This window comes from Myotis daubentonii, chromosome 5 (assembly GCF_963259705.1).
Source record: "Myotis daubentonii chromosome 5, mMyoDau2.1, whole genome shotgun sequence".
Classification (NCBI taxonomy): domain Eukaryota; kingdom Metazoa; phylum Chordata; class Mammalia; order Chiroptera; family Vespertilionidae; genus Myotis; species Myotis daubentonii.
In genome coordinates this window covers 89833462-89855192 of record NC_081844.1, presented here as the reverse complement: position 1 = coordinate 89855192, position 21731 = coordinate 89833462, and the positions used below count along the sequence as shown (strand labels likewise).

At 47.4% G+C, this 21731-nt stretch overlaps 2 protein-coding genes across 9 annotated transcripts in view; one reads left to right on the top strand and one right to left on the bottom strand.

Annotated features, from left to right (window-relative positions):
* The window catches only part of ABLIM3 (actin binding LIM protein family member 3), a 104818-nt gene extending 85766 nt beyond the window's left edge, over positions 1 to 19052 (bottom strand). For 2 of the 6 annotated variants that reach the window (XR_009453095.1, XM_059698851.1), the window contains exons 1-2: positions 18874 to 19052; positions 18375 to 18474 (exon numbers count right to left, since the gene is read on the bottom strand). Coding sequence is in view for 5 of the 6 variants with exons in the window: in XM_059698851.1 (XP_059554834.1) it covers positions 18375 to 18387 (13 nt within the window). In the remaining variant the exon portion in view is untranslated. The remainder of the gene's footprint in view (positions 1 to 18374; positions 18475 to 18873) is intronic. The other 4 variants (XM_059698852.1, XM_059698854.1, XM_059698853.1 and 1 more) reach the window with 3 other exon arrangements.
* The window catches only part of SH3TC2 (SH3 domain and tetratricopeptide repeats 2), a 96142-nt gene continuing 84739 nt past the window's right edge, over positions 10329 to 21731 (top strand). For all 3 annotated transcript variants that reach the window (XM_059698844.1, XM_059698843.1, XM_059698850.1), the window contains exon 1: positions 10329 to 10429. The gene's annotated coding sequence lies outside the window, so the exon portion shown is untranslated. The remainder of the gene's footprint in view (positions 10430 to 21731) is intronic.

The window sequence follows — 21731 nt, the reverse complement described above, 5'->3', positions numbered from 1 at the left end:
AAGAGGGAGCAAACATCACTGAAGCATACAAGCATTTTCACTCTCACAGCCTCTCTAAACTAGATTAATGCTTCTAAAAAAATCCTACCAGAATACCTCTCTCCTAGCCAAAGAGGCATTCTGTCCCCAGTCGACTCTGGGAACCCTGGTACAATAATTAACATGTGGGCCAGAGGCCCAAACTCATTGGCACAGGACAGATTCTCGGATGAGAAACAGTAGCCCCAAATCCTACTCACATAAAGGGCTTATTGCCATTATCGGCTGAAAGGAATACGGATTTCAAGGGAGACAGCAAGGTAGAGAGAAAGCATAATTTTGGCTTTGGAGGATGTAGGTGGGGGGAGGGGCACACATCTCCCCTGTTTCAAAGCCCCTTACATTTTCATCAGAGCATTCCCTAAGTTCATGCCCTCCGTGGACTTTGCAACTGCCAAAGAGCATTTCCCCATAGCACTGACGTCACGAAGCCAAAATAATCCAGGTCAGCCAACACATTCCAGTTCTAAAACAGGAGGTTTCAGAGTTCTTGCAGACAGGATTAGCTGTGGGTGATGCCGGGTGCCCTGGGCTCAGGAGTGGCTGCTTGGCCTGGGGCTGACTCCATGGAGAGAAATGGCCTCAGTGAGAGCGTTCAGATCCAGAACCCCTCCCCGCCAAAAAGGTGGTTTGATTATTAGAGGGAGAGAGAGAGGGAGGGGATTAGGCCAAAAAGCTCCCCAAGATGGGTCAGAGGTCTGAAAAGTGCCGAACAAGATGATGGGTGTGGACACAGGCATTCATTCCACTTGCTCTTGGGCCCTGTGCTGGGCATGGACGTGGAGGGTCCTAGAGGTGGAGGACAACTCCTGTGTGTTAGGTAATTAGATTGTGTTTCAGCTTCTTCTTGACCTAGAGCAGGGGTGGGCAACCCTTGGCACACGTGCCAAACATGGCACGCCAGTAACTTTTTTTTTTTAATATATATTTTTTATTGATTTTTTACAGAGAGGAAGGGAGAGAGATAGAGAGTTAGAAACATCGATGAGAGAGAAACATCGATCAGCTGCCTCCTGCACATCTCCCACTGGGGATATGCCCGCAACCCAGGTACATGCCCTCGACCGGAATCGAACCTGGGACCCTCCAGTCCGCAGGCCGACGCTCTATCCACTAAGCCAAACCGGTTTCGGAGCCAGTAACTTTTGCTGGCACACGAAACCCTCTCTTATAATCTTACATTTACAGTTTTTTTCTTAATATCGCCTTTTTTATTCTTCAGATAAATTCAGTGTAGGTGGCCGAAACCGGTTTGGCTCAGTGGATAGAGCGTCGGCCTGCGGACTGAAAGGTCCCGGGTTCGATTCCGGTCAAGGGCATGTACCTGGGTTGCGGGCATATCCCCGGTGGGAGATGTGCAGGAGGCAGCTGATCGATGTTTCTCTCTCATCTATGTTTCTAACTCTCTATCTCTCTCCCTTCCTCTCTGTAAAAAATCAATAAAATATATTTAAAAAAAATTCAGTGTAGGTGCATCTTAGGTAAATAAACAATTTTACATAACATGTATACATTAAAAAATAAATGTATTTTTCATCATCATATACTGTGTTTTTGTCGCTCAAATGAATTTTATTATTTCTTCAAGGTTCTTCACATACGTACCCTTAGGAGATATCAAGTAGGCGTAACATGTTCTCAAAAAATCAGGGTTGGCACGCAGAAGAATTTTGAGTCTGAGATTTTGCTGGTTTTGGCATGCACTCACAAAAAGGTTGCCCACCCCTGACCTAGAGAAAGATGCAGAAACCCCAGGCTACATCCCAACAGAGGGACCACAAAGCATAGCTACACATGGAAGGCATCCCAGCCTTCCTAAGGACAGGATATCCTAAAGCTGCCCTGAGTCCCTTGACACAGAAAGCTTTTCCTGAGTGAGCACGCTACAGTGACACCAGCATTATCTGGTGTCACTTTTCTAGCACCCAGCAAGCCCCAGGGAAGACCTGGCTCCAAGCAGAAAGTGCCAAGTCAACACAAACAGATAAAGTCCATGTACTGAAGCTCATGTTCGTTGGCGCAGTTATCTATTCGGCAATGTTTACTGGCTGATTTCTATGTGCTAAGGACTGGGGGTACATTGGTAAATAAATTTTAAAAAAAAAGCATTTTCCTCTCCTTTGGGAGTTTACAATTCTTCGGGAAAGATACATAGTAAGTAAATAAAAACATAAACAGATAATAATACTGTGACAAGTAGAATGAAGGAACAGAATAGGGGATGGGGACAGGCAATCTGAAAGTAAAACATTTCATCTGAAACTACAAAAAGTCAAGGAAGCCCGTCATGGAAGACCAGGGGCAAGAGCAGTGTAGGTGGAGAAACAGCATGTGCCAGGGCCTTGAGGCTAGACAGCCCATGGTGAGCTCCAGGAGGCTAGTGCAGCTGCAATATGAGGGCCAGGGAGAAACCTGAACAAAATAAGTTGGAGAGGAGGCTCTTGAAATATACAAAGCTCAAGCGTTTACCAAGCACGTTCCCAGGTGTTGTTATAGTTGAAACAGCCCTTTGAGGTAAGCAAGGCTGATAGGATGCACCCATTGAATTGGTGAGGATACTCGCAGATGTCACAGAGTTAGTAGGAGAGCTGAGATTGGAGTCAATCTTCCGTTTCTAAGCCTAGGCATCTTTTAAAGGGTCTCTCTCCCTCCCTCTTTCTAATGAGTAATGAAATACCCTATATAATAAAGAGCTAATATGCAAATGGTCATCATGCCCTGGTGCCCTCGTGCCCTTGCACCCTCGCGCTGGGGCCGAGGGACCTGAGGCCAGGCCAGGGGACCTGAGGCTGCGTCCCCCGCCTGGCGCCTGGCCGGGGGACCTGAAGCTGCGCCTCCCACCCTGCGGGGTTTGACAGGGGTGGGGCCGGCCGGGTCTGGGTCTTGTGTGATTTCGAGACGCGCACGGGTAGGCGGGGACTTAACTCTGGGTCCCGTGGTGTGCCCCAGACTCTGACAGGAGGGAGAGTTTCATATACATTTTACTGATTTTCTTTAATCTCTGACACTTCTATTATTGAGAAAGGGCAAATTGCAATATTAAAATATTTCCTCTAATTAATTCCCTTTTAATGTGCACGAATTTTGTGCACCAGGCCACTAGTATAGATTATAATTACAATGAGTTTAGACAGATACATAAATCCATGTAAACAACATCTCAATCAAGATAGGATACATTTCCATCACTCCAGATAATTTGCTGCCACCTTTTGCAATCAGTCACTGCTCCCCACAACTAGAGACAAACTCTGTTATGGTTTCCATCCACATAGATTGGTTTTGTCTGTTCTTGAACTTCGTATAATGGAATCATACAGCATGTGCTCTTGTTTGTCTGGCTTCTTTCACCCAGCATGCTTTTGAGATTCATTCATGCTGTGGCATGTACCAACAGTTGGTTTGTTTGTTTGCTCAGTAGTATTCCATTGTGTAAATGTACCACACTTTGTTTATCCATTTGTCTATAGATGAACATCTGGTTATTTCCAGCTTTGGGATGTTATGAAATAAGCTGCCAGGAACATTCTTGCACCAATCTTTTTGCAAGATATACGTTTTCATCTCTCAAGGGTAAATACCTAGAAGAGTTGCTAGATCCTAGGTAGGTGATTGATGAGTTGTTAAGAAACTCACAGTTTTCCAAAGTCGTTGTACCATTTTACATTCCCACCACAATGTACAAGGAATTTTAGCCATTTTGGTGGGTGTAAAACGGTGGTTTTGATTTGCATTTCCCTCATGACAAATGACATTGAACACTTTTTGTGTGCTTATTGACCATTTGCATATGTTCTTTTGTGAAGTATCTGTTAGAACTTCTTGCCCATTTTTGCTGCTTTGAGTGTTCTAAGAAGTCATCACTTCTCTCAAGGTCATAAGACATTCTCCTGTATTTTCTTCTAGAACCTTTAGTTTGTTTAGGTCTATGATCTATCTAAAATTAATTTCTGTGTGTTGATTAGTGATGAATGGACTTGTCAAGTATGAGGACTCCTTTATTTTTATTTTAGATCTTTTTATTGTGGCATAACTTGCATAGAGTCGGGTACACAAATCTTAAGGGTAAAGCTCAAATACTTTATATACGTAAACATCCATGTAGCCACATTCAGATCATTTGAAGACTCCTTTTTAATGTCGAGTATATTTGTTAACCTCTCTCTATCGGTATTGCATTTAAGTAATAGTTATGGTAGCTTCTTGCCATATTGATTTTTCTCAAACCCATGCATTTGACAGAATGTTATTCATTTGAAGCTTGGTGCACACATGGATTTGTAAGCTCCAGCAATAATCCTCGGGCTCCCCAGTGGTTTGTGGCTTGCAGTTGGGAGCAAATACACTATACTCTACAAGAGGAGTGCTAGGAAATGCACATGAATAAACCATGTTGACTTACAGCAAATGAGCGGAAGCCTGAGAATGTTTTAAACAAGGGCCAGGGACTTCAGAAGAGGGAATACAATCACTTCAGGGTGGATACGAGAAAGCTGGAGTGGAAGAGTCTTTTAGCCTAAAGATGGCTAGGATTCTGATAGGTGGGGATGGTTGTAGGAGGTAATTGCCAATGGCATGAACAGCTAGAAAATGCACCTTAGTTAGAATCCAGCTGAAACCAGTGTAAGCAAAAAGGGAATTTTTTTGTTGTTCTTACAACCAGAAGGTCTGGGGTGGGGGTGGTAGGTAGCCTCTGGCTTCCAGTCTGTCTGGAAGCAGGGGCTTCACTATATGGTCAGAGAGCTGACGTTCTCTATTCTCCGATAGCTTCTTCTCACATATTAGACAAGTATGGCCACGTATCCCCCAAGCCTCATCTCCTCAGCTCAGCAACCTCACTCGAATGAGTACTTCTTCTTCCCAGTATCTTCTTATCCAATTTCAGGAAATACTCTGGCAGGCTTCTCTTGGGTTAGTGTCTCCTGATGAACAAATCCTGTGGCTAAGGGAGATAGGAAACTCTGGTTGGCTAGTCTAGGTCCTATGCCATCCCCGGGGGAGGTGCAGAACATCACAATGGACAGCCCGTTAGTACTACAAGGAATCAAGAGGAGTTCTTGCAAAGAATCAGAAGGAGGGATGGTAAAACATACTGGACAGACAGCACAGCACTGTATTGCATTACAAGGGAATGTGGGCCTCGAGTAGGAAATGTGAACGGGGAGCAACGCAGGAGGAGGCTTTGCTCTGAGCATTGAAGCACTAGCCTGGAATGTCTGTATTTGCCCGGTCGGGAGAGTCTCTGGCCTGAGGGTCAGTCTCTGCAGCCCAGGAGCTGGCTACTGAACAGATTCCAGGGCAGCCTGCGCAACTGGCATTTGGTTGGCCACTTGAGAAAAGTCATACAGCACCAGAGTGTGACTTACGGGGTGTGCCGAATATGAAGGCAGCAAACAGAAAAGAGACAGCTTTGTACAGTCCTTCCCGTGTCTGTACTTCCAGTGCATCTTCTCTATTATATTTGAGGCAAACTCCCCTTAGTTACAAAGATGAACTAAATAAGGATTAGGCATTTCTGTGCCATCATTTTGCATTGGAATGTCAAAATTGGAAGATATCTTGGAGGTCGTGTAGTATAGGGGTCAGCAAACTTGGACCCATGGACCAAATCACTCTTCTTCTTTCTTTTTGTAAGTAAATTCGGATTAGACCACAGCCCTGTCCATTTGAGGACACATCATCTGGGGCTGCTTTCATTGCTATGGAGACTGTATGTGCTACAAAGCTCAAAATATTTACTATCTGGCCCTTTACAGAAAAAGTGGTGTGTCAACCCTGGTCTAGTCTGACATGCTTCCTACTCAATTAAGAATGTCCTCTACAACATTAATTTCACCTCTGATGCATGCCTATGATCAAAAGACACAATTCATGGAAAGTGTAGAATACAGTCTGATGTATAAGGAGTATTCCTTAAATGCTAGCTAAAAATAATCCTGGGCTATTAATACATAGTCCCCTCTCCCAATGAAAGATCAAGAGGTGACTCTATCCTAACAGTACCAGGTGTTGATTAATTTGTACAACACACATGTATTTCATTACCTCACCCCGATTAAACATTATTGTTTTCTATGTGCCAAGCACTGTGCTAAGCATTTTATGTCCAACCCCTCACTCAGTGCCTCCCAGATATTCCCCTCTTGAGAGGAAACGGGAGGTTTGGGGATAAAGCGAGTCTCTGGAGGCTGCACAGCTAGTAAGTGGCTGAGCTGGAATTTGAACCCAGGCAGTCTGACTCCACAGCCCCAGTGCTTATCTAATACACGATCTAGGCATCTCGATGTGGCCGGTAACCTAGTTTTCGAAGTATCAGTTCTCACAGCCCCAGAAATCAGAATCAGATAACAGGTCCACCTGTGGGCATAAGGGTGGCAATGCCGACATGAATGCACAGCGGGCTATGGAACCACTGCCATCCTTCCGGCAGCCCACGCCTCCCCTCTCCCACTCACACGGGCACCACTGCTCTTAGCCTGCCCTTCCCTGTCTCTGGGCTCTCGGATCCAGCAGGTATGTGTTGCCGGGGAGATGGTCCTAAATAATGCACAGCTCTGGTCGGGTCATTGCTCAGCTCAAAACCTCTCATGGCTCCCCATTGGCCATAGACTGTAACAAATACTCTCCAGCCTGGCACTTAAAACTCTCAACGATCTGATCCTCACCAACTCCCCAGCCTCATTTCCTCACTTCCCACCTCCTCAGACGCTACAGAGTGTAGGCAAGCTGGACTTCCTGACATGTCCCCAAACACTCTGTATCTGTTTATTTCGCCCTCCTCCCCACCCAAGAGCCCAGGATGCAGATGTTGTGCAATAGCGTTTGTGGAATGCGTGCCTGGGAGAAGAGTGAATAAGTCCATCTGGAATGCCCCTTCCTGCCCTCCTGCTCCGCTTAACAGACGTTTATTCATTCCTCAAGGTCCTCTCCATGCAGTATTCCCAGGTTTTCCAAAGGCATTGGCCTGTCTTCCTCTTCACTTTTCCTGCTCAACACCCATGATGGCTCCCTCTGTCCCTCTGTGATGCTGGAAGGAGGCAGTCGGAGTTCATGCTCCCTGTCTTGTGCATCTCCTACTTCACAGTGCCTGGCACCTCGCCATACACAGCAGCGTGGGGATTTGTGTCATTTCCCCAGTGAATGGGAGAGCAGGGCTGGGACATCCAGCAGGAGACCCTAAGAGCAAGCAGCCCATGACCTTCATCAGAGTAAAATGGGGAGGGACAGTGAAAAGGAGGAAGAAGGAAGGGGTGAAGGGAGGCCGCAGAGCAGGCTCGGCATGATTGCAAACACCTGCCCCACCACTTCCTAGCTCGTGTGACCGTGGCCAGGTGACTTTGCCTTTGAAGCTCATTTCCCTTTTATACAAAATAGAATATAATGTTCCTCCTTAAATTCATCTATTCATATATTTATGAGGCTTTGTTACCTATTAAATGTGAGATTTGGGATTAATGACTTCTCTGAGCCTCAGTTTCCTCCCTTTGTAAAAATGAGGATATTAGTGTCTACCTCCTAGGACTTTGTGAGGGTCAAGTGAGTTTATGTCTGCGAAGAGCGTAGCGCTGTGCCAGGTACACAGTAAATGTTCAACAAATGTAAACTGTTATTAGCAATCATCACTCTGTATGAAGCACGGGAATGCGTTTGGAGGGCTCAGCAGTGAACAAAAAGGACAGGTCTGTCACAGAGCCGTCCTGTGGCTTATTGTCAGAAGAGGATAATAGACAGAAATGAAGAAAACAAGCTATTGGGTACAACAGTTACCAATGGTGGCAAGTTCTTTGAAGGATGGTGTGAACCAACATAACAGGGGGACCTTCCTTTGATGCAGAGTGCAGGCAACGCCCAGGTAGGGTTGTTGCAAGGATTAAAATATAATACATATACAACATTTACACTCAGATAGGCTATAGTTGAAAAGAATGTCTCTTGATTAGGAGGAGGAAAAAAATTGATCTGAGGCTAAGGCATCTCAGATGTGGGTTGGGCTTCTCTTTGTTACAAAAATGCTCCCTCCCACGTCCCTTCTCCCTACATGTCATGGGCCCAGGTTCTTGTCTCTCTCCTTTGAAAGCGGGATTTATGGTCACTTGAGGTTCCTGTACCATATAATCCTGGCATGATAGGCAATTCTCCTTCCAGAACAACACACGCTGACTGAAAATATCTAATTTTATGGTTGCCTTATATCATCCCTGGACAGGCAGGGTCCAGATCTCTGGGCTGTTTCCCCGGATTCCACAAAGCAGGGACAGACCTCCAGCTGCCCCCTCCTGCACGCCGAGAGCAGCCTGTTGTGGGAAGATTTGACACTTGGTGGCGGGTACTTCAGGTGCTTAAAATAGATCAATTGTGCCATTCGACTATTGCAATGCAGTTGTTTCATTGGCCTTGATGGTGCTGGTGAGGGCAAGAGATGACAGCCCATGGAGAAAGACCTGTGCTTTGCTCAAAATTAAGCAGATGCCAGGAAGAAGCTTTGGAAATGATACAGGCAGTAGAGCGTGGAATTCTGCCAGGAGAGGGGGTGGGGCTGTTGCAGGAGAACATAGCAGCAACCACAGCACTGGGAGCAACAGGGCGGCAAAGTGGAGCCTGTCTGGACCCTCTTGTCTGCTTGGTGACACACTTAGGAAAGAGGCTAGAGACTTCTGTGTTCCAGGAGTCAATCCAATAGCATTGTGTGAAATTGCCAAGGGACCACCCATACTCTGAGGCGAACGCAAAACCAAGGTGAGGGGCTGGCTCTGACATCTGCCTACTGCTCCTTCAGTGCCCTGTCCCTGGCATGTTCGAGTCCTTCCACTGTTCTGGCGGCTCTTTCCCGGCCATGCTCCCCGTGATCCCTGTCCCCCCTTGAACACAAGCTTCAGACACAGTCTAATCAGGGTTCTGCGGAGCAGTGCTGCAACCTCTTCCTGCCCATGCAGCCGGGAATCACATTGTCCAGCAGCCCACATGGCTCCATTCCTTCCTGCCAAACTTGAGATCCACCCACCCCTCCCCCACCCAACTCTCACTCCGGTGGCTGTGCCTGTCGTCAACAACACTGGGAAGTCGTGGCAGCTGAGGAGGGGACGACTTCAGGTCATTTTGGAGAGGTCTGAATGACCAGATGTGGACACAGACTGAACGTGGGAGAGTGAGAGAAAAGGGAATGCACAAGGCCTACTTTCTAATTACTAATTTAGGTGAGTGGGCGGATGGAGGTTCTAGCAATCAACTGGAACCAAGATGTTGAAGCAGTTTTTCCCCTTTATTCTCTTTAAAGAATAAGTTTATTAAACTGTAGGTTTATGTAAGTTTATTAAGATTTAGGCTGAAATACATTGGAATACCCAGGTGGGCAACTTAGCAGATAGTCTGGAGAATGAGTCTAGTGCTAGAGGGGTCTTCATTGTAAAGAAAAAGAGAGCAAGCTTTGCATGAATAAATTAATTCATCAACTATCTTTTGAGCACCTACTATGTGCCAGGCACGGTGCTTTGCTTTCTATGAATTATTTGCTACCCTGAAGAAAATCGGCCCTCAACTGAAGAAATGAGGTTGGCATTATCTACTTTCTCACCTTTCTTTCTCAAGCAGGAGAACTCCAATTTAACAGAGGAGAGGTTTTGAGTAGTTGTATGGGGGTCAATGTGTGGCCTTTCAGTAACCACTCCTTAGCTGGGTGGGTGTGTAAACTGCCCTTACTGTTACGGAGCTGCAGCTGTTGACTTGATGTCCTCAACTGCACCAGGCATGTCCCCTGTGCCAGAACAGCCGCGGGAACAGTTCAGCCTCCCAGGGCACCTTCCTTTGGGCTGGAAAAGGTGCCCAGAGCTGGAACCAATTATCCAGAATTTCCTTCCTTCGGCCTGTGCCTCAACCCCTACTCCTAGGTTCCCCTGGAAACAAAACTGACCTCTGGGAGATGGGGTGGGACGTTGTTTGCCCAACTGTATCCAACAGGATATGATATCTCCCTCCTGGGAATAGCTCAGCTGGGGAAATAAGGACATGCAATAGGGTTTTGCTCACTTCAAGAGGACCTCAGTAGCATGGCAGTGTTAATCAATTGCTAACTCCAGACAGGACTTTCTTTCATAATAATTAACAGATATGCTGCCGTTTCCACATCTCTGTGTGAAGACACACTTCTCCGTGTTTGATGTTACATGGATCATCTACTAGACAGGGTTTAACAATTCAAATGCTTACAGCAGCAAGGGAACATAAAAACACTCAGCTGCTCTTGTGCAAGTTAATAGGGAGTGGTGGCAGTAGTGGCACTCTGGAGGCCAGCGCCCGCACCACTGAAAACGGCAATCCGACTGACTGACTGTTGTCACACAGGAAAATGGAGCCAGGGATACAAGACCTTCTAGTTGTTTCTTTCAGAGAAGCTGTAAATCCTAATTTTGATTTTCTGATTTCTCAGTGTTGGTAGATGATTCAAATTCATTGTAAACCTGGTGTAGGACAATTACAACATGTCCTGTCATGCTGGTCACCAGCTGGCCCTGTTTGATCTGTGAAGGCAAGGGCCATGTCTGTTATGTTTACTGCTGTGTGCCCAGCATCAGGCCCAGTGCGAGGCTGGCCAGTAAGTATTTGTTGAGTGAACAGATGAGTAAACCAATTCTTATTCCCCGTATTGGACATTCCCAGAAACTAGGCAGATTGAAAACCAGTACCATGACTGTTCATTCCGTTACACTATGAGATGTGACAGTTGTGCATAATGACCTGAACGGAGGGTCAGGTGGGGAGTGTGTGTTTTCTGCAGACAGACCAGCTGGGGGCTACCAAGCCACTGGGGACCTCCTACATGTGAACCCTCCCCTTCAGGTTCCCAGAGGTGGGGAAATTAGGGTTTAAATATCAAGAGTAGGCAGATAACCTTTGTGACACGTGTTTTAATAATAAACTGTCACTAGGCCAGGGGAATAACTGATATTCAGGGGGAAACAAATCCACAACAAAATCTTCTCCTGGGGGGTCATTTACTTAACAAATACTATGTTATGGCGAGAATTGTGTACCCCAAATTTATATTTTGGGGTCCTAGGAAATGTGACCTTATTTGGAAATAGGGTCTTTACAGAGGTAAGCAAGTTAAAACGAAGTGATTAGGGTGGGCCCTAATCCAATACCACTGGTATCCTTATCAAAAGGGGAAACATGGCCCTGGCTGGTTTGGCTCAGTGGATAGAGTGTTGGCCTGCAGACTGAAAGGTCCTAGGTTTGATCCCGGTCAAGGGCATGTACCTTGGTTGTGGGCACATCCCCAGTAGGGGGTGTGCAGGAGGCAGCTGATCAATGTTTCTCTCTCATCGATGTTTCTAACTCTCTATCCCTCTCCCTTCCTCTCTGTAAAAAAATCAATAAAATATATTTAAAAGGGGGGGGGATCTGGACACAGAAACACACATAATGGGAGGAGAGAAAGGAACAAGACCAAAGAAGGGGCCTGAGGACAGGAGGAAGCAGATGAAATGAGAAAGGATGGGTCTTGGCCATTGTACATTGTATGCATGACGTTTCAACCTCAAGGATGAGCCAGCCCTGGGTTTTGTGCCTAGGAAAGCCATACCTTTCAGGAGCTCTGGTAGTTCCGACTATGTGAGGAGCACAGCATTTATGGTATACAGAATTGACTTTGGTGCTCAGGGCCTCTGGCAGGGCCTCTGGCACTCTGGGGTCAACTGCATCTCCTGTAGACCAAGGAGAGAGGCCTGGAACAGAATTTTCCTCATGGCCCTCAGAGGGGACCAACCCTGCTGAAACCTTGCTTTTGGACTTTTAGCTTCCAGAACTGTGAGATAATACATTTCTGTTTTTTAAGCCTCCCAGTTTGCAGTACTTTGTTATGGCAGCTCTAGCAAATTAATATACACTATTTTTATTTGTTTTATAGACACTTGTTATATGCCCAGGCACTGTTTTAAGCAATTCACAACTATTAACTTATTCATTCTTTACAAAAACTCTATGAGAGAGGTACTCTTATTATATTCCCTGGATTATCACTAGAGGTGAAGAGCTGAGGTACAGAGTGGGTAAGTGACTTGCCCAAGGTCACACAGCAAGTGTGAGGGCAGAACTGGAATTTGAATCCAGCTATTTAGTTCCATTCTGTGCCCTTAAGAGCTACAGGAGAACAATTTAATTGGCAAAGGTGCTTATATACTTCTGGTTGTTTTCTGTTCTTTTACAATGCTATCTGGCTAATGTTGGGTATCAGCCAGTTGTTGACCATTCACCACGGCAGATGTTATCTAAGCAAGATAAAGCTTTTGCCAGATAGGAAAGCTGGAGTTCAGAATTGATATCACTTCCTTTATGCAATACAACTACTCTTGAAATCACATTGTGATTTGCAGAGATGTGTTATAGTCATCATATTGTTGCACGGTTTTTCAATTCTTCCTTACATTATTCCTCTGACCCCCCCCCCCCCCCCCTTAGCCTCAAGTAATCGTTCGTCAACTATGGTTTCATTTGGGAAGCACTGTTCTTGTGTTTTTTAAACCTCTGTCCTTATAAAGTATACAGTCATCTCTATTTTATCTATTTTGCAAATATAGAATTTTTTTAGAGGGCATCCTATGTGCTGGTATTTGTAAAAGCACATTTTCTCAAGGAATTCTTAGAGTTCCTGCCGTGGTCAGCGACATCAGCAGAGGAAGACCATCATGCTCCCTGTGCTGCATATCTTTAGTTCTGAACGCCCTGGCGCTCCAGATCCACTCTGCTCCCTTCTCTACCCTGCAGTGTACCCTGGGAGGCTGACCATGCTGTGCCTTCCTTGCTCTCTGGCTCTTGGTTGGATTGAGCCAATGGGGAGCACTGTAGGAGATCCGTGGGGTTGCCATGCAGGGGCTGGCTGCCTTTCGGGAGCCGGGGGCCACAGCTCCTGCCAGGCAGTCCTTACCCTATAGCATGCTGGGTCTCTGGGTTCCTTTATTTTTTATTTTTTGCCCATCAGGCCTGGGGACAGTTGTGATATGAGTGGTAATGAGCTGCTGTTACTCTCCTCCTGGTACTGGACCATCCTCGCTTCTCCTCGTTTATTTCTCTACACCCTTCTTAAACACTTGCAAAGACTCCTTCTATTTAGCACCCTTCAAATTGCCCATCTGTTCCCTGCCAGGACCCTAACAGATAGACTCCTCTTCTCCTACTTCCTATTAACTCAATCAGGTGATTTTCTAAAGGATCTTTCCCCTTATTTCTATTCTTACAACCGTCAAAATCCTGGCCCTCAGGCTTTTCCTGAACTAGTGTAATTATCTCTCACCCAGGATCCTAACTTCCTGCATTGCCCTTTTCAACCCAGGCCATGTACAACAACAGGTTAATAATCTCCCTGAAAGCTGTGGCTTTCCTATGGACAGAACCTGGTGGTGGCTACAATACCCGCAGCAAAACAGGCTAATTTTCAACCAGAGGGGTTGGCTCTGATGATACCATCATTGCAGAACTTTGCTCTACTCAGCAGCCAACTCAATTTCAGGTTCAGTTCCTTCCCTGAGACTCAGTGCCAGTGAGTTTCTCATGTTATTTCACTTAATCCTCACAACAACCCCTGTACATTGGCATTACTGCTCACATTTTACATACGATAAAATTCAGGCTCAGAGACAAGATCTATCCTGCCCAAGATCACAGAGAGAGTACACCAAAGGCCTTGCATTTGAACTTGGGAATATATAATTCAGAGCTCAGGTTCTTACCACCCCAGGATGGTGTTGCTTATCCCATGACATCTTTGTGGGGGTTGTATGACCCCTCAATACTCTCTTCAACAAAACTTGTTGACATGCCAGTCCATGATAGAGACCCAGGAAGAGGTCAGAGGGCAGGAGGAAGGTGATGATGGCTCTAGGCACCCTTGTACATGGTATGCATGGTGCTTCAACCTCAAGGATGAGCCAGCGCTGGGTTTTGTACCAAGGAAAGCCATAGCTTTCAGGAGCTCTGCGAGTTCCGACCCAAGTAAAGAACACAGCATTTTATGGGACACAGAAATGACTCTGGTGCTCAGGGGCTCTAGCATTCTGGGGTCAACGGTCTCCCTTCGCTTTGGACCTAGAGGCTTTGGAAATCCTGGGCCAACGTGGGAATGGGAGACACTGACAAGGATAACCAAAAACTTATTGTTGCCTAAGAATATGCACTTCAGATGGTGGTGCCCACATGGCTCTAGGGCAGTGGTTCTCAACCTGTGGGTCGAGACCCCTTTGGAGGTCGAACGACCCTTTCACAGGGGTCGCCTAAGACCATCCTGCATATCAGATATTTACATGACGATTCATAATAGAAGCAACATTACAGTTATGAAGTAGCAACGAAAATAATTTTATGGTTGGGTCACAACATGAGGAACTGTATTTAAAGGGCCAGAAGATTGAGAACCACTGCTGTAGGGTTTTGTGAGAGCAAGGGATCTGGGGTCAGCTCCCTCCTTGCTATGTGGTTCAGGAAAATGACTTTGATGGTGTGTGATGACAGACTCGAGGCTCTGAAGGGACAGGACCAAGGTGCATGGAGAGTGCACATTAGGGGGATGCTACCTGGGCTGGGGATCTGGGAGGGCTTCCGCAGCTCTGGAGGGTGAGGAGACCAGCTGGGGTGAGGGGGGAGTGGACAGAGGAGCAGGCACTAGAGGGAACGGAAGGAGGTATATGGGATGGGAACACAGAGAGTGGTGCAGTGTGGATGAGACAGGCTGTGAGCAAGGCAGGGCCAGCCACTTGGGACCTGCAGGTCTCACTGAGGGGTTTCCTCTCACATCTTAAGAGCAATGAGCAATGAACACATTTGTAAAAAAAATAATTTTAGAGATGGAGGAGGGAGAGAGAGAGAAACATCAATGTGAAAGAGACACATTGATTGGTTGCTTCCAGTTTGTGCCCTGAACCCAAAACCTAGTTATGTGCTCTTACCAGGAATCTAACCTGAAATCTCCTGGTGCACAGGATGAAGCTCCAACCATCTGAGCCACACCAGCCAGGGAAGGATCCAAATTTTAAGCAGAGTGTGATGTAGAGGGTGGATGGGGAGAGTGGAAGGGGCTGGAGTGGATGACAGGAAATCAGTTGGTGGGCTGCCTCAGTAGGCCAGGAGACAAATGACAGATCCTTGGAATTAAGTTGGGCACAGGCCAGGGCAAGGAAAGGCTGGTGGTAGACCCAGCAGAGGCCAACGTAGAGGCAATTGCTGTTTTCCCTTTCCTTCTGCTGAAGCTCTCTGAGGTGCTGTCTCAGTGTTAGCCCAGGGCTCCTGAGCCCTGCGTGTCCTGCTCATGCCTTTGGTGTCTTCTCCCTGCAGGGAGCTCTCCTTTACCTCCCTATTGGCTCTGAGGGCCAAACCCCACCTGTTACATTCTGCAGGTCTGAACCACCACCCACCCCATCATCTCCAAAATTACCCCCTCCTCTCAAATTCCTGTCCTGAAGCTCAGCTGGATTTCAGAAGAAAGGAAAATGCACAAAAATGAAACAAGAACGCACACTAAGGTGTCGCTGAGTGAGCACCCCCCCGTTTTTGCCATCTAAGGCATGTGTTTCTTATTGATAAAAACAATATACATGTTTGCAAAGCAGTTTTCTCATAATCCAGTGTAATCCTGAAAATCACACTTCTGGGACTCCTCTCAACTTATGACGACGGTGTAACGTCCGAGAGGTTGAGCGATCATATTGTCATAATGCTTGCTACTGTCATGAAGCCAACAGTGGCAACTGCCAAAACAGCCACCGCAGCGACAACGACAGCCTGACCACCATCGCTGACATGATGCCAGCCATGCCCAAGGCACCACATTCTGAATTTTACACAACACAGTAACGTGTATCTCCATTCCACACCGAGGGAGAGCCTGTCATTCCCGTTTTGTGGATGGGACCACCATGCTGTGGACCACAGCTAATAAATGGAAAAGGAGAACTGGAACCCAGGACCACTGATTCCAGGGACCAAGCTCTGTCAGCTCTCACACACTGTCCCCAAGACTGCAGCCCCTCCACCTCCCCAGATGAAGTGATTAGGACTCAATAATAAGCTCATGCTTTGCCCCCTTCACTGGTGACCTTGAACCATGGCTTAGGAACGGTATGCACTGTCAAACTATCATGCATCCAAGAACCGTTCATAATCCAACTATTAGTTCCATGACTTGAAGAAGATATTGCAAACCTTTAGAAGATTTCACCTATAAGACAGGGGTAATAATGCAGTTCCACAGGGTGGGTGTGAGAATTTGGGGTGCTCATGCAGGTGAAATGCTTAGCACAGTGGCTGGGGGAGAGTGAGGACCCAGGAAACAGAAGTGAAAGAGAAGCTGAGTTTCTCTGAGGCTTCATTTCAGGCATGAGGACTAGGTTAAGAATGTCACATCGCAAAGGGGAGAGCATTTTTGCTTAGATCAGGCCGCCCCAGAGATGTCCTGTCAACACCCTGTTCCTATGTCCTCAGGACCCTGCCACACCTTCACTCCAGAGAGGTCTGATTTCTGCTCTCTCCACCTGCAGGCTCAGGGCTGGGAGGAGCCTCAGTGATGATGGAGCCCAGCCCCTGAGCCCGGAGCCAGTCTCTCTACAGTGATGCCCAGAGAGCACTTCCTCTTATGGGGACTTCAGAGATCCCGAGGCTGCCCAAGTCACTCTACTCTGTTTATTTCCCACTAATCTCCTGACTTAGAAAAAGTGTCTAGAATGACATTTCTGTCAGACCTCATCTTCTGCAGTATTCAACTCTATTGGTCATTCTTTCTTTTCTTTTTTTTTAAGTAAAATCTCTGTTTCATTCCTTCAAGAATACTCAGTGTTGCTAACAGGACAAGCATTCCTTACAATTCCAGAGAGAGAAAAAGGAAGGGTCAGCGGCTTATTTTACCTTATTTCTTAGCTCCTTGGAAAAAAGGTGAGCCATCTTTCTGTTCTGTCATTTAGTGAGAAAGGACTCTGATAGATACAGTTTTTGCTGGAGACAGAAGTGACAGGCTGTTCACATCTTTATTTGCCTGAAAGCACCAGATGCACACATGTGGCCCCTAAGTGACCGGGTCTACAGAATTCTGCCCTTTCCCCGAGCCTGGTGTGGAGCCAAAGCACCGTTCCAGGCTGGCAAAACCAGGAGGCACATTCTTTGGCTGAAAGAGGCAAAGCGAGTCCAGCCTCGCTCGCTTGCTTCACGCAGCCATGTAATACACAATGGGAGGCAGCAGAGAGAAGTCATACAAATACATAGTAAAGAAATATTTCATTTCCATCACAGTGGTTTTCGCTCTTTTCCGTTCCTCCTTGCCAGCAGCCTGGAAATGGAGGGAAGGTGAGGAAATAGTGTGTTTGGTCTGGACACAGTCTCAGAAGGTTCTGATTTCCCTGGTATTGTTGCTCAGCATTAGCTTTTTTAGAAGAAACTTGTAGGTTCTTATATTTGAAGGGTCTCTAATTCAACCCCTCTCATTGTACAGACCATCTGGGATGCAGAAAGGAGACTGATGGGAAAGTCAGAGACCCAAGGAAGTGGATGTTCCTAGGGGTCCCCCGGTTCAATATCCCCACCTGCTGCTGGGATGACCCAGCAAGCTCAGCTGATGAGGGAGCAGGAGGGGGGACTTGACCCAGACCTCCCCTTCAGGGTGGTGCCACAGCGGGTGCCCACGGTCTGAGGGACCCCAGTGATAAGAAATGGACTGGGCCTCTTTGTATCTCTGGCTCCATTTCTCAACAACTGGGGCCCAGCCTCGTAGCAAAATGTCTGGCCCCGGCTCTGCAAAGCGGTTGTTGCCTCTGGCATGTTAGAGGCCTTGGCCAAAGGGCTTATCTCTTTCTCTCCTTCTGGGCATGGCTAAGCAGCCTCCAGCGATGTGGAGAAAGCAGCTCCGGGCCCATGGGGCTGCAGGCACTCGGGAGAGGGATCTATTACAATCCCCAGACCCACCCCCTGAGGGCCAGCCTCCCTGCTCCTCCCAGCTCCAGGACCAGCCGATCTCCGTGGCTTTCCAGCTGTGTGGAGAGAGGTCTCCTCGGAGCCCCCACAGTCAGACAATGGCCACACGACTGCTTCGGAGGCCTTCCCAGGCACTGCTAGAAGGAGACAGGCAGCCTTCCTTGCAGAGGCAAGTGGCTCTGCCAGCCGATAAAAATGAGCAAAACGATCATGGAAAGCCAGACCCCTGTTTCTCCGCGGGAGAGCACAGAGGGGACCATGAAGGAGGCTGGGGGCCATGTGTCCACCCAGATGCCAGCGTTCCTTCCTCCTTCCAGGCAGCCCTGGCGCAGGCTCCTGCACCTCCCGCCCCCACCCTGTTCCCATGGCGAAGGAGAGGAGGACCCACTTACTGCTCGTGTTCATGGTGATGCCTTTGCACTGGGTCTTTCATTCAATACGGAGGCCCTGGTTGCTTTTCAAATCTTCCGATCTTCCGACCTCACTCATCACCTGGGGGGCGAAAAGCAGTCCAGTGCCAGCTCTGTATCCTCAGGTGCCCCCTCTCCCTCTGCTGTCCCCTCTCAGTCTGGGCTGTAACCACTGGCCTTGAAGGCGAGTGGACTACGAGGCGCAGGTGAGAGCAGGGAGGAAGAGGAGGCGGGCAGAACACGGGTGCCCGGGTCTTGGTGCGCGGGTCTTGCTGCCCTCGGACCCGAATCAGAGGCAGAAGCAGGGCTGGCGGCGCCTGACCGCACGCACCCCCAACTACTCCAGCCCAGCCGCTCGGGAGCCCAAAGGGGGTGTGGACCACAGGGAGGCAGGGCGGGGGCAGCGCGCGGGGAGCCGGCTCCTCGGGGCAGCGCAGTCCCCGCCCGGCTTCGGAGAGCAGTGACCCGCCCCCGGACCCACCTTTCGGCCAGCGTCGGGAGCCAGAGGCCCCTGCCCGGGCCCCTGCGACCGGTTCATGAATCCTGTTTCTCGTCTGGGGTCTCGAATTCCAAGGCGAGCAAAGCGAAATAGGAGAGCTCGACATCCATGATGCGGGCTCGCGGGGTGGCAGTGCAGGGGGCGCGGCCGCTCGCTGCTGCCACCTGCTGGACACGCCGGCCTTGTTCAGGCCCCGCCCCACCTGGGCTTCTCTCTGGGTCCTGGGGTGTAATGGGACGACTAAGGGGACCCTTGTGCCTTGGGGCCAGCAAGGGAGTGCTTGAGCTCTTGTCTCCCCTCCCTCGGTCTTAGAGTCTAAGGGCTAGATGACCGGGAAATAAAGTAATACTGGGAGAGGCTGTGAAGAAGGGATTGGCTTTGTAGAAAGACCGGTTTCACTTCCAACTCTGCTTCTGTCCAGCTTGGTCTTGACCGGGTCACTGCTGTCTCTGGCTGGCCCTCCTCGTGTGTAGAAGGGAGCAGCTGGACAAGCAAATGAGACATTGGGGGATTCTCCCAGCCTCCTAACTTATGTTACTGTCTCCCTCTTAATGCTCCGTATCTCTGGTTCATTGGTGACAATTGTTTATCCTCTCTCTTCCCCACTAAAATGTTAGCACCATGAAAGTATGGGTCTTGTCAATGGGGTTTCCTATGGGATCCCCAATACCTAGAACAGTGCCTGGCACACAGTAGGTATCAATAAGTATTTGTTGACGGACACTCCAGGTCTCTTCTAGAGCTAATATTGTACAGCCCTCAGAGTGGAAGGTCTAGGAACCCCCACCTTGAAACACTTCCCTGTCTGAGGCAAACAGCTGGTATGTGGCCTCATGACTCAATCTCACAGGTCCACCCAGTCTTTGTATGGCCGACTAGCTCTTATCCAAAGTGTTTTTGTTTAATTTAATTTTTGTAATTAGTTCACTTGGGTGTGTATTAGAGAAACCTATATTCTAATTTTTGGGGGGTCATGAGTAATTCGGTGGGGTGGGGTTCTTTACAGTCGCCTATTTACCTTGTCATTTCCTGGATGGAATTCATGACCACAGAAGCATGACTTTTGAGTGTAGAAAAACAAGACTGAGAAGACACATGATCCCTGTCTATGGAATGACTCCGGTTAGAGCATGTGTTGAATCAAAAAGCTGTGAGCACTCAACCCCAACTTATAGACAAGGAAACTGTGTCAGAAAGGCTGAGCTACCTGCCCGAGGACACACAGCGACTGGTGGCAGAACAGGACCGGGTCTTCTCGTTTTAGCCTGGTCCCATGTGAGAATGAGTCAGAGCACCGGAGTCTGGGATGACAGGGTAGGGGTAGGTAGCCACCCTCTTAAAACTTGGAAAGAACACCTTTTAGGTAAATGCAATATTTCTGCCTTCCCCATGGTGAAAAAGAAATTGATATGGCCATAACACCAAGATGTGATAGCGATGAAAGAATCTTCAGAGAAATTGAAGGGCCAGTGGATTGAAACACATTTTGGTAGCTTGATAGGATTTGTTTCCAATGGGGGTGGGGGATAACCCTAAACCTACTCACAACTGTTCTCAAAGTTTTGTTAGTACAACAACTACACGAGATACCTGTGAAAATGCAGATTCTCGGGCTTCTGAGTACTTGCTCTGCATTTCAAACAAGTGTCCCAGATGATTCCCAGACCACTGTTTGCTACTGAAAAGGGCAGAGGCCTAGAATTGCTGTGAAGATATAGTAAGTGATTAATAAATATTTAAATCATTCCAAAAGATTGCGCTTCCTTATTTGCTTCTACTGTTGTGTGCAACTTGCTAGGTGCCAAAGCTTGGAAAAAGGTTTTTTTTTTTTCTTGGAGAAAGTTTAGGTAAGTTAAATATAAATATGTAAAATGAACAAGACTGTTCAGTGAACATATGTAGTTCTCATCCAAAGTTTTAGTGTTCAGAAATTTTCTGATTATAAGACATAGTCAAATAAAAGTTTAGTATTCATTCATTCATTCATTCATCCAGCAGTCATTTATTGAATATTTACTTTGTGCTAAGCCCTATTCTAGCTCCTGGGGGTATAGTGGTGCATGGGAGGGACAAGGACCAAACCCTCCTGGAGCATAAGTTTTATTTGGGAGGGGGCAGGGGATAGACAGTAATTAACTAAGTAAAGCCGAATATTAGGTAAACCCAATGATGGCCTGGTTCAGAGGCTAGGTCGGAACTGCTTCCAGCCCGGCTGATTTTCAGTCCCAGTTTCATCACTTACTAGCTGTGTGACCTTGGACAAGATACTCGGCCTCGGTGAACCTCAAATTCTTCATTTGTAAAATGGGGATAATATGATACCTTCCTCATGAAATGCTGGGTGTATTAAAGTTGTTGGGTATAGTGATGACTGTAGTCATTAGTATCATCCCTCTCTTATACCTACCCTCAGAGATGGTCCTGTCATTTTTCACTTATATAGGCCTTTCCATAGAGTGAGTGGTGGCCATGAAAATATGCCTTAGAATTTTCCAACTACAGGGGGCTTAATTGACTAGTTCTTCTTGTCTAGGGTTCTTTTAAAATAATAAAATCAGCTGGCTGCGGATGAATTCAGCTCTTTGGAGAGACCATTGAGCTTTGGACCACTCTAAAAGCCCCGAATTGCTTCTGTTGGGGAAACAATCTGAAAAATTATAAGGCTAGGAAGAAAAGGGTTAAAAGAAGCTAAAAAAGCGACACCCGTGAGGATGTCCACAACAATCGGAGAGGCGGGAAAGACGCAGGAGGAAGCAAGGGTGGGATTCTCGGTGGAGTGGGCTGTGAAAGTCATCAGGAAAGCAGAATCTTGGCTCTGCCCTTGCAGGAGAATGGGGGTG